This window comes from Dama dama, chromosome 1 (assembly GCF_033118175.1).
Source record: "Dama dama isolate Ldn47 chromosome 1, ASM3311817v1, whole genome shotgun sequence".
Taxonomy (NCBI): Eukaryota; Metazoa; Chordata; class Mammalia; order Artiodactyla; family Cervidae; genus Dama; species Dama dama.
Window position 1 is genome coordinate 52534108 of NC_083681.1, and position 13042 is coordinate 52547149.

The 13042-nt window shown below is 40.9% G+C and overlaps 1 protein-coding gene across 4 annotated transcripts in view; it reads left to right on the forward strand.

Moving 5' to 3' along the window:
- MRPL48 (mitochondrial ribosomal protein L48) overlaps window positions 1-10949 on the forward strand; it is a 48624-nt gene extending 37675 nt beyond the window's left edge. For 3 of the 4 annotated variants that reach the window (XM_061149946.1, XM_061149929.1, XM_061149938.1), the window contains 3 exons: window positions 8238-8340; window positions 9864-9953; window positions 10674-10949. In XM_061149946.1, the coding sequence (XP_061005929.1) occupies window positions 8238-8340; window positions 9864-9953; window positions 10674-10748 (268 nt within the window). In that variant the 3' untranslated portion in view covers window positions 10749-10949. The remainder of the gene's footprint in view (window positions 1-8237; window positions 8341-9863; window positions 9954-10673) is intronic. The other variant, XM_061149954.1, reaches the window with a different exon arrangement.
- The last annotated feature ends 2093 nt before the right edge of the window (window positions 10950-13042 follow it).

Below are 13042 nucleotides of genomic sequence, written 5' to 3' on the forward strand. Positions count from 1 at the left end.
ATTATGAATAAAGCAAATAGATTCAATAAAAATAAATAAATAAAACAAATAGATTCAAGGGATTAGATCTGATAGACAGAGTGTCTGAAGAACTATGGATGGAGGTTCATGACATTGTACAGGAGGCAGGGATCAAGACCATCCCCAAGAAAAAGAAATGCAAAAAAGCAAAATGGCTGTCTGAGGAGGCCTTACAAATAGCTGTGAAAAGAAGGAAATAGAAAAGCAAAGGAGAAAAGGAAAGATAAACCCATTTGAATGCAGAGTCCCAAAGAATAGCAAGGAGCGATAACAAAGCCTTCCTCAGTGATCAGTGCAAAGAAATAGAGGAAAACAATAGAATGGGAAAGACTAGAGATCTCTTCAAGAAAATTAGAGATACCAAAGGAACATTTCATGCAAAGATGGGCTCAATAAAGGACAGAAATGATAGGGACCTAACAGAAGCAGAAGATATTAAGAAGAGGTGGCAAGAATACACAGAAGAACTGTACAAAAAAGATCTTCACAACCCAGATAATCACGATGGTGTGATCACTCACCTAGAGCCAGACATCTTGGAATGTGAAGTGAAGTGGGCGTTAGGAAGCATCACTACAAACAAAGCTAGTGGAGGTGATGGAATTCCAGTTGAGCTATTTCAAATCCTGAAAGGTGATGCTGTGAAAGTGCTGCACTCAATATGCCAGCAAATTTGGAAAACTCAGCAGTGGCCACAGGACTGGAAAAGGTCAGTTTTCATTCCAATCCCAAAGAAAGGCAATGCTGAAGAATGCTTAAACTACCGCACAATTGCACTCATCTCACACGCTCGTAAAGTAATGCTCAAAATTCTCCAAGCCAGGCTTCAGCAATACATGAACTGTGAACTTCCAGATGTTCAAGCTGGGTTTAGAAAAGACAGAGGAACCAGAGATCAAATTGCCAACATCCGCTGGATCGTTGCAAAAGCAAGAGAGTTCCAGAAAAACATCTATTTCTGCTTTATTGACTATACCAAAGCCTTTGACTGTGTGGATCACAATAAATTGTGGAAAATTCTGAAAGACATGGAAATACCAGACCACCTGACCTGTCTCTTGAGAAACCTGTATGTATGTCAGGAAGCAACAGTTAGAACTGGACATGGAACAACAGACTGGTTTCAAATAGGAAAAGGAGTATGTCAAGGCTGCATATTGTCACCCTGCTTATTTAACTTTTATGCAGAGTACATCATGAGAAACGCTGGGCTGGAAGAAGCACAAGCTGGAATCAAGATTGCTGGAAGAAATATCAATAACCTCAGATATGCAGATGATACCATCCTTATGGCAGAAAGTGAAGAACTAAAGAGCCTCTTGATGCAAGTGAAAGAGGAGAGTGAAAAAGTTGGCTTAAAGCTCAACATTCAGAAAACGAAGATCATGCCATCCAGTCCCATCACTTCATGGCAAATAGATGGGGAAACAGTGGAAACAGTGGCTAACTTTATTTTTGGGGGCTCCAAAATCACTGCAGATGGTGATTGCAGCCATGAAATTAAAAGACACTTACTCCTTGGAAGGAAAGTTATGACCAACCTAGACAGCATATTAAAAAGCAGAGATATTACTTTGTCAACAAAGTTCCGTCTAGTCAAGGCTATGGTTTTTCCAGTAGTCATGTATGGATGCGAGAGTTGGACTATAAAGAAAGCTGAGCACAGAAGAATTGATGCTTTTGAACTGTGGTGTTAGAGAAGACTCTTGAGAGACCCTTGGACAGCAAGGAGATCCAACCAGTCCATCCTAAAGGAGATCGGTCCTGGGTGTTCATTGGAGGGACTGATGTTGAAGCTGAAACTCCAATACTTTGTCCACCTGATGCAAAGAACAGACTCATTAGAAAAGACTCTGATGCTGGGAAAGATTGAGGGCAGAAGGAGAAGGGGACAACAGAGGATGAGATGGTTGGATGGCATCACCACCTCAATGCACATGAGTTTCGTAAACTCTGGGAGTTGGTGATGGACAGGGAGGCCTGGCGTGCTGTGGTTCATGGGGTCGCAGAGAGTCGGACATGACTGAGCGACTGAACTGAACTATGTGAACCTTTGTAAGCAAACTAATGTCTCTGCTTTTTAATACATAGTCTAGGTTTGTCATAGCTTTTCTTCCAAGGAACAAGTGTCTTTTAATTTCATGGTTGTAGTCACTGTCTCTAGTGAATTTGGAGCCCAAGAAAATAATGTTTGTCACTGTTTCCATTGTTTCCCCATCTATTGCCATGAAGTGATGAGACTGGATGCCATGTTTTTTGAATGTTGAGTTTTAAGCCAGCTTTTTCACATCTCCTCTTTCACTCTCCTCTTTAAGCCAGATTTGAACTTTTAAACCTTTATTACTTATAGTATAACTGCTAAATGTGCTCACTAGAAGACTGGATTGTCAGCTGTGACTTAAGCGCTCATAGCTGATAGTACTTCAATTGTTTTAGGCCTAAAGATGTGCTTTATCTTTTTTCTGATGCCTGGGAGACTTGGTTGCTCTTTCAGCACTTGACACATATCTCTATCATGTCACTTAGTGCTCTGGGCTGTAATGATCTATTGATGTGTCAGATTCCTTCCCCACTGACTACATGGGGACTATGTTCTTTATTTCTTTAGTACCTAGCATAAAGACTGTCCCATGGGGGACATTAAGCCATTCTTGAAAGAATGATAGGTCCTTGAATATGATTGCACAATCCAGTTGTGTATACATTTCCTAAAGTTTAATGAACGAATTTTTAATTAATCAAAAACCACTGGCTGAGCCTCTTTTTGCTCTATGGTTCACTGGTCCAGTGAAACAGAAGGCAGTGGACTTCTTGCTCTATAGTGTAGGCACTTTGTATCTTGTCTGGAGGATACAAAGGTAAATGCCCCTGATTTCAAGGAGAGTCTGTGTGTGTACATGTGTGTGCACACATGCTGCTAAGTCACGTCAGTCGTGTCCAGCTCTGTGCGACCCCATAGACGGCAGCCCACCAGGCTCCCCCATTCCTGGGATTCTCTAGGCAAGAATACTGGAGTGGGTTGCCATTTCCTCCTCCAATGCATGAAAGTGAAAAGTGAAAGTGAAGTCGCTCAGTCATGTCTGACTCTTAGCGACCCCATGGACTGTAGCCTACCAGGCTCCTTTGTCCATGGGATTCTCCAGGCAAGAGTACTGAAGTGGGTTGCCATTGACTTCTCTGATGTGCACACATACACACACATAAAAATAATTATAATGTGGAAGGTGGTAAGTGAAAGATAAAGTTTAATGTCAGTTCAAGGAGACAGAGTAGAATAATAATTTGGGGCTATGTTTCTCAAAGTACCACTCTGTGAAGCTATTATGAGCTTGTGCCAAAATGTACATTAACACTTTGCTTCCTTCATCAAGAAAGTCTTGCTATTGAAAGACTTTCTGTTGGAAGCTATTGAAAACAAAATGTTGATTGATTGTGTTTAGTGTCCGGTTCATGCTTCTTATCTTGTCTTGAATTGAGAACAAGTTTGCTTATCAGCAGCTTGTCTTTGGATCATACTGAGTAACAAATGGTTAAGAGTGAAAACTCTGGAATCAAACAGCCTGGATTGAAATCCTAGTTCTACCCATTATTATCAAGATGACCTTGAGAAATTCTGAACGTTGGTTTCTTTGTCTCCATAATGTGATGATAATTTTCCTATTTTTTTGAGTTCTGAAAATTAAATAGGAAAATATATGATAGCACTTAACAGAGAGACCAGCACATTGTAAACACTCTGTAAATAATATTATTGTTATTAATAATTAATGAGATGTTTTTCAACTGGCACGGTTTAGGGGTAGCATCTCAGAAGCTGTGGTGGCAAAGGGGCATTAAATGCCATTTACAGAATGTTACCATACCTTCAGTGAATCAGCTCCTTTAAGTAGCGTTTTAAATTTTCAGATGAACTTTTAAAAATATTTTGTTTTTAAAAACTGGCTGTGATAAGCTCTGACTACATTTGAGTAAAGGTAGGAAGCAGTAGCGTTTGTTGAGCACCTACTATCACCCAGCCACTCTGCCAAATACTTTTCTGTATATTATTTTACTTAATTCATATAAGCACTTTGCCATAGTGGTCCAAGCATTGACTTTGGAGTCAGACTGCTTCAGACTGGAGTCAGACTGTTTTTCCCTTGTTCTGCTACATTCTTACTGTGTGACAGACCTGGGGCAGTTTTCTTAACCTGTTTGTGTCTTGGTTTCCTCATCTATAAAATGAGGTTAATAAAAGTACCTATCTAATAAAGCTGTAGTGAAAATTAAGGAGTTAATATATTTAAAATACTTACAATTAAGTTTAGAAACTGTTGGCTGCAGTTTCTATTAGTAGTAGAAGTAGTATAATAGAAGCTTGCCTATAGTCATACATCTAATCAGTGGCAAGGTCTTGATTTGAACCTTTTTTTTCTTCAAATTTTTTTTCCTTTTTCCTTTTTTTCCTTCAAATTCTTAATTCCCTCTAACTGGTTCTCCACACTGCTACTTGTATGATTCTTCTAGAATGGAAATATGATTATGTCACTCCCATGCTTAAGTTCTTCCATGGCCTCCCATTCCTTTAAGATCAAAATAAAAGTTCCTCACATGTCTTGCTAGGTGCTCCATTGTGTCAGCTTGTCTCTCTTGCCTTAACTCACACTTCTCTCTCCTCCTTCTATCTCCAGTTACACTGACTTTGTTTTTTTGTCCTTTCCCACCTCAGGACCTTTGCATATGCTAACACCTGGAATACTTTTTCCCCTTCAGCTAATCAACTGCTATTTTTTCTTAGGCTTTATTTTGAATGTCACTTCTTCAGAGAACCTCATTAAGTTAGGTCTTTACGTTGTGTATTTAGGAGAAGCAAAGAGTATAAACTTCCCTTTTATAATGCTAACTCCTTACCCTCATAATTACTTGACTATTACTAGACTCTAAGATCTGTGAGGCAGGGACTATTTCTGTCTTTATCAGCAGTCATGCTAAGACCTTGCACAGTACCTGACACATGGTGGGCACTGGATGAATACTGTTGCCTTGGATTTAGTTCTAATAGGCATAAATTTCTAGTATAACAGAATGAATCATATGCTGCTTTTTGCCTCTTTCCTTGTTCTTTGCTCCAAATAGTGCAGAGCATAAAGAAATGTTCACTTTTAGCAATTCACTTCTTTGCATTGATTGAGGTTTTCAGACCATTATATCAGGTATTCTTGCTGCCCAGTTTTTCAGAGATAAAATGATCTTCTTTTCTTCTGATTTTCATTTTATCTTGATCCATTTTTCCTTCAGGAGTTGGGAATAGGGCTCTGACCTTGAGATGGAATTGAGCAAGGGAGCTGTGTGCTAGCGTTTGTTCTATAAATGGTCTGCATCGCTGCAGCTGCAGCTCACCCAGAGGAGGAGAGGAAGAAGCCTTTCCTGTGGGTCCTTTAATTTTCCTGTCTCCCTTGCCGAGCAGCTGTCTGAAGAGATGGAAATCTGACTTACCTGGGCGCAGCTTCCAAGCCTGAAGCTGACCAGCGCCTGTTCTTTGTGGAGAGTGAAAGCATCATTCTCTGTAAGGCTGCTCTTTCCTTTTTTTTTTAAAATCCACTTACGTTTTTTAAATGGAGGTATAACATATAGAGTCCACCGATTCTAAGTTCCCTAGCAACCTAGCAGGCCCCCTTTTGTCCTGTCCCAGCAGTACTCTTCAAAAGCAGCACTATTTTGTCATGTTAGGTTGACTCTTGAAATTCAACTACTTCATTTCTTCTCTTCTGTTTTCACTATCTGATCATCCAAATAATGTTTATTGCAGAAAACTGGGGAAGTACAGAAATATGTAGATACTAAAGAAAAATAACCTTTACTCTTATAACTCAAAGGTCTATTCTACTTTAAAATAACTAGAGTTCCCAGTATTTTTTTTTAATCAAACTATGTCTGGTTTTTCTATTGGTTCTCTTTGAGGGCCTCATGCCTCCTTGCCTTTGTAGACTGCCCTCTTTTGGAATGCCCTCCAGGCAAACATCTGTGTTCATTCTTTACATCTTGATAAAGCACTGCCTCACCTATGAAGCCTTCCCCAGGCTCTCCCACTTTTCTCCCTCTTGTCTCTGTAATATTTGGTATATACCTATATTGCCTTTGTCTTCCTATCTTGCCTGGAGAATCCCAGGGATGGCAGAGCCTGGTGGGCTGCCGTCTATGGGGTCGCAGAGTCAGTCATGACTGAAGCGACTTAGCAGCAGCAGCAGTGCAAATGTTTGTGTACTTACCTGTCTCCAAAACATTCTTAGCAAGCTCCTTGAAAGCATAAACTGCATTGCACCCATCAGACTGCCTCAGACAGAACAGGATTTCAGTAAATGTTTGTTGAATAAAGTGAATGAACAAATAAACAAATCAGTGAAATCTTGCTAAAGTAAGTGTTGAAGAATAAAGTGCATGCTCAGTGGTAGGAATGAACAAGTCCCACTTTATTCAGTCTTATCTGTGGAATGTCAAAAAAGAAAAAGAACATTTTAGAGGCTGTTTACTTTTCTGAAAGCTTTTACATAATTACTTTATTTGATTTTCCATAATAAGTTTATGAATGTGCCCCCCTCCCCATTTTTGGCCGTGCCATGCAGTGTGCAGGATCTTAGTTCTCTGACCGGGGTTCGAACCCATGTCCCCTGCAGTGGAAGTGTGGAGTCCTAACTACTAGACCACCAGAGAAGTCCCTGATTTTTTTATAAATAAATTATTGCCAAGTGTAAATTTGAAGTGATCAGAGATTGTGCTATAAAATGGAAGGGGTTGTTACTTCAGGTAGCTTACCTGGAAGTTTGCAATACCTAGCGTTTACTCACTGTTGTAAGGGCAAGGGAATTGGCATTTGTAGGCATAGTATGCCAGGCAAATTACTTACATAATCTTATTTAATTATTGCTAAAACCCTATGAACTAGGTATTATTATCTTCATTTAATAGCTGAAGAAACAAAGACCCAGAGAGCTGAATTAGTTTGTCCAAGGTGAAATAGGTAATAAGTGGCAGAGCCAACATTTAAATCCAGTACTGACTCTCATGTTTCCAAATCACTTTCCATTACACCAGACTTCTTTTTGTAGCAGTCCATCTGTAGAGGGTCATGCTCCTTTCTCTTAATTCATGAAGTTTTGTGTAGCATGAAAATTCAGCAATCCTACTGTTGTTATTAGTATTCCATTTATCTTCAGTTTTAGGAACTTTTTGATAAGATGAACACAATAGTAATATCATATTTCTGTGTAATCATCAGTTCTATCTCAGCACCATATCTGATTCTCATAATTGTCTATTGATATAAGCCTGGATTGTAATCCCCATTATTCATGAAGAAACGGAGTCCAAGAAGGAGAAGGGACTTGCCTAAGTAAATATTGCTAATAAGTGGCAGGGCTAAGACCTGACCCCAAGTCCAGCACTCTTTTCATTGTGGTATATAGATCTACTGAAGCTGATTATAGTGAGCATAGATTACAACACTGTTTCTCAACCTGGAGACATTTAACAATGTCTGGAGATAGTTCTAATTGTTATCACTTTGGGGGTACTACTAGCATTTGCTGGATATATAGGTTAGGGATGCATAGGCCAGCCCCCACAATAAGAATTATCTGTTCTAAAGGGTCAATAGTGCTGACATTAAGAAATCCTGCTGTAGAACTGGAGCAGGGGACTCCCTTGGTGGTCCAGTGGTTAAGACTGTGCTTCCACTGCAGGGTACACGGGTTTAGTCTCTGGTCAGAGAACCAAGACCTCACATGCTTCACAGCATGGCCAAAATTAAAAAAAAATACATAAGTAAAATAAAAATACAACTGGAGCAGGATTGGGTTTCATGCCTCATTTCTTCAGAAGAGATGAAATACCCAAGGTTAGCCTCCAGAGTGTACCTAGTGATAAACTTAATTATTTAAGAACTGGCTATTATTTAGTAGCAGCAAATACTTATTAATCACCAGGCTTTACTCAGAGTGTTATATTAAGCATGACTAGGGATGCATAAAAGTATTAGACATGGTTTATCCCCTCACGGAGTGTAAAGACTTCTGGAGAAGGTGTAAGAGGATCTGGTTACTTTGACCCTGGCTGCAGACAGACAGCCCAAGGTTGCAGGAGCTACTGCATGCAGTAGTGGCTGCACTCAGGGACTACCCTGACTGAAGTGTGGCTGGCTTAAAGGAACCCTCCCAATAGCTGACTTTTCCTTCCCACAGTTATGCGATGCCCACCAAAACCATGGAGGTGTTGCAGCTTCAGGACCAAGGCAACAAAATGTTACTGGACTCAGTTCTTACCACCCATGAGCGAGTGGTTCAGGTAGGTACTCTGGAAGAAACTTGAAATGTCTCTACCTCTCCTGGTTCTTTCTTGGTTGAGTTTCAAACCTGGTATCCAGTTGTCTACTGGGTTTCTCCACCAAGATGTTCAACAGGTGCCCTACACTCAGTGTATACAAGACTAATTGCAGGAGGACTGTTTTTTTTTTCCCTATAATCCTCCTCACCTTTGAGCTTAATGCTTGACCCTTCTTTGCTTAATGCTTGACCCTTCTTTGTCCTTGGGTATCCATTCATTCTCCAGATTCTATGGTTTCTACACCTAAAAACCTTTCAGATCCATCCACTTTGCTTTACACTTATGTCAATGTGATCATGTCATTTTCCCACATAGACCCCCTCAGTGGCTTTCCTTTAACTCTGTAGCCATTAGCAGTCACTCCTTTTTCCCCATTCCCCTAGCTCCTGGCAACCACTAATCTACTTTCCATTTCTGTGGTTTTACCTCTTCTAGACATTTCTTCAAATGAAATTATATAATATATGGCCTTCTATATCTAGCTTCTTTCACGTAGCATAATGTTTTCTAGGTTCATCCATGTTGTAGTAGTAGCACATATCAATACTTCATTCCTTTTTACTGCCAAATAATATTCCAACACATGGACTTCACCCTTTTTGATCCAATCAAGAAATGTATCAGGAAGATAACCAGTAGGATGTTAAGGTAGTAACACCCTAAATCTATGTTAAATTTTTAAATGATTAAAGTACTTACAATCTTGGTTCTTTAACTGTTATCAGGAATAAATTATTTGAGTTTCATTTTATGACAGATCTAACTTGCCACCAAGGCCCATAGGATAAAGTTTGAACTCTTTTGATTAGCAGCTAAGTGGCTTCATGATTGTTCTCCAGCTTTTCCTCTTCACACCTTCATTCGTTCCAGCCACACGTGGAACTAGTTTTAATTCCCTAGTACTGTGCTATTCCTCCACATTTTACTGAATATTATTTTCTCTGCCTTAAAAAAAAAAACCAACTCCACACTACAGTTGAATTCTCCCAATTTACCCTTGTTTTTCAAGACTCCAACCAGATGTTACCTCTTTTGGAAGCTTTTTTTTTTAACCTCCCTGATTAAGTTAGGTAGATGTTTCTCTTCTGGGTTCTGCCTGCCCCCTGCATGCCCTTCTTCCACACATCTGATTTATCTTTGGGTCCTCAGCACAGGGTCTGATGACAATCAGGTGGTGGTCTATGTGGGTAAACTTGTGTTGACTCAGAAAGTCATCCTGGACTTAACCTCTTGATCCAGTTATGACATTCGTTGCCTATAAGAGCAGATATTGGCCATGACCATCTCAGTAATCAGAGAACTTGGCAGATCAGCAAGAGAAATTGAAATCCTGTGAGGTCTGAGCTCCAAAACCAGCTCTGGGTGTTAATCCTTCACCCAAAGGCCCTCAGGCTCTACTGGAGCTGACATTTGAGCCCTTGCCCTTTCTGCCCAACCACCTAACTTTCAGTGACTCTCTTCGAGCATCTTCTTTCCTTTTGCAGATCAGCGGTTTGAGTGCTACATTTGCAGAGATTTTCTTGGAAATAATCCAAAGCAATCTTCCTGAAGGAGTCAAATTGTCAGTGAGGGAGGTAGGTGCTAATTTGAGAAGAGGCCCACTTGTGGGCTCAAAATATGGATAAGGAAATCTGGACTGGCTGACTTTAGAAACAGCAAAGGCTTGTGGATAACTTAACCCAGATAATAATCAGGAAAGGTATGCAGGCTGCTTTACCATGATCATTGGTCTGACTGTTCCAATGCATCAGGGATGATACTTCATAGACCATGAAAGCTGAACTCTGTCAGAGCATCCTGATGTTATGGGTAGCCCATTTTACCTCTCAAATTCCCTCCCTTGAGGCAGCTGTATAGCAGAAAGAATATGATTTAAGATCACATACACTGTAAGTAATCAGAACACAAATAGGGAAATGTACTAAGGCAAGGAGGAAGTCCAATTCAAATTTGAGTCCTTGATACCTAGTATAAGTCTGGTACATAGTTCGTGTGTGCATGCTAAGTCGCTTCAGTCGTGTCCGACTCTTTGCAACACTGTGACTGTAGCCTGCCAGGCTCCTCTGTCCATGGGGATTCTCCAGGCAAGAATCCTGGAGGTGGATTGCTGTGCCCTCCTCCAGGGGATCTTCCCGACCCAGGGATCGAACCCTGGTACATAGTAGCTACTCAGTAAAAGTTAGTTGAATCCAAATAATTTTCTACAGAGCTGGCTGATGTATCTTTTTCTGATGCTGGGCATGTTTGAGTGACTCTGTAGTAATTTCCTCTTATTTTCTTTTTCTTCTCCACAGCACACTGAAGAAGATTTCAAGGGAAGGTTCAAAGCTCGGCCAGAACTGGAAGAACTGTTAGCCAAGTTGAACTAGCTCATTGCAGACCATTTCATGCCTTTCAGCACTGGTGATATTGAGTGGCAAGGGGTAGAGTTTCCTGGGTGGCCAGAGTTGAGCAGGAGACCCTGACCCTCAACATCATAAGTACTCCTCTCCTTGCTTACCAATTGTCACCACTTTTCTTTGAGCCAACCCTGGTTATCCTCCATCTAATAAAAAGCTGCTGCTGATGGATGTGTGTGTGTATTTGAGAAGTCAGTCCATCCTGTGCAGTATCTTTAACTAAGGGATTGGATTTCTCTTTGCCTGTTGCTTTAGCACATAAGTGTTTTCTCCTTCAGAATTTCTCCAATTAAGAGTGAACTCATCCTTTAAATCAACCTGGCATGGAGTACCTTTAATGAGGCAGACAATCACAAGTAAACTCTCCACATATAAAAGGCACAGGGAGGGAGATTTTGTATATGAAAAAACCCTCCTGATAGAATCAAGGTCTGTTTATAAGTGAAAAAAAAATTACCTTGTGGGGTAGTGAGTGACTTGTCATAAGTATGCAGGTAGATGTTACATAACTGCAAATTAGGGTTGCCTGGAATAAATTTAAGCAAAGAATTAAAGGTTGATCTTGGTCAGGTGTCAGGAAGCTGCAGCCTGTAAGCCAAATCCCATTAACTGCCTATTTGCTTTTTAAAAATAATTTATTGAGGTGACATTCACATGTCACAAAACTAACCATTTGAAAGTGAATAACTGCACGGTATTTAATACATTTGCAGTGTTGTGCAACCTCTATCCAGTTCCAAAACCCTATTTCAAACCCCCATAGACAAAGGTTTATGGGAACAGAGCCCTGCTCATTCACTTATATATTGTCTGTGGCTGGTTTTATGTTGCCATGGCAGAGCTGAGTCGCTGTGACAAAGATGGTTAAGCTAAAACATTTTTACGTGGCCTTTTATAAAAATAGTTTGTCAAACATGGATCTAAGTCATTGGTTTTCAAACTTAAGCATGCATCAGGATCACCTGCAAGACTTTTAAGGACACGAATTACTGGACTCCATTCCCAGATTTTCTGATTTAGATCTTGAGCAAGGGTGCTGCTGCTGCTGGTCAGAGTTGCCTCTTTGTTGCCACAAGTCTTAAGGGTTTCCCTGGTGGCTCAGACGGTAAAGTGTCTGCCTGCAATGTGAAAGACCCGGGTTCGATCCCTGAGTTGGGAAGATCCCCTGGAGAAAGAAATGGCAACCCACTCCAGTACTCTTGCCTGGAAAATTCCATGGACAGAGGAGCCTTGTAGGCTACAGTTCATGGGGTCACAAAGAGTTGGACACGACTGAGTGACTTCACTTTACTTCATATGTGTGTGCATGCAGATGGTAACCATGTGTGAAAATATGTGAGTGCATCTCACATTTATTGACCTCTAATTATGCTCTATACTTTATACAGATTATCCTTGGGGTTGATGGTATTATTTCCAATTTTACAGGTGAAGAAACTGAGGTTTGAAGAGCTGAATCGACATCCTAGGGTCACACAGCTAAAAAGTGGCACACCTCTCCCCTCTGTTACCCCCTACTTCTCTTGGATAACCTGTACAGAGGTCTGGGAGAGTTTAGAGCATTCTTAGCATTGCATGTACTTTCCTGATACTTTTCAGAAATTTTCAGCTCTGAAGTTATTTTGGTTTCTTTGACTTGGTTTCTAAAAGCAACAGGGGAAACTCAGATTTCTTCTCAAGGTGTAACACTGGGGAGGGCTGTCAAGATAGCAGGTACCCTCAATTAAAATGCTTTTCTGAATTCAAATTGAAGCTTCAGCAGGCCAGGACTTAGAAGGGAACCCCACTGGGAGTATGGGCAGAATTTGCCAGGTGAAGACTGATATTTTGGTTGGATAATTAATCATTGCTGAGTTTCCTTTAGGGAAGATCAGAGAGCAGCAGCTAGTGGATAAGTGTAAAGTTGGAGGATGTGTAGTGACTTGAAGATAAGGTGAATAAACATATGTATACACAGACAGGCTTCCCAGGTGGCACCAGTGGTAAAGAACCCGCCTGCCAATGTGGGAGACATAAGAGACAAGGGTTCGATCCCTGGGTTGGGAAGATCCCCTGGAGGGCATAGCAACCCACTCCAGTATTCTTGCCTGGAGAATCCCCATGGACAGAAGAGCCTGGGGGGGGGGGGGGGGCTACAGTCCATAGGGTTGCAGAGTTGGACACAACTGAAGCGACTTAGCACACACGCATACACACAGACACACAGTGCCTCCATATCACACAGGCAACAGGCAATGTCACGTGGGCCCCATTTCAGTTCAGTT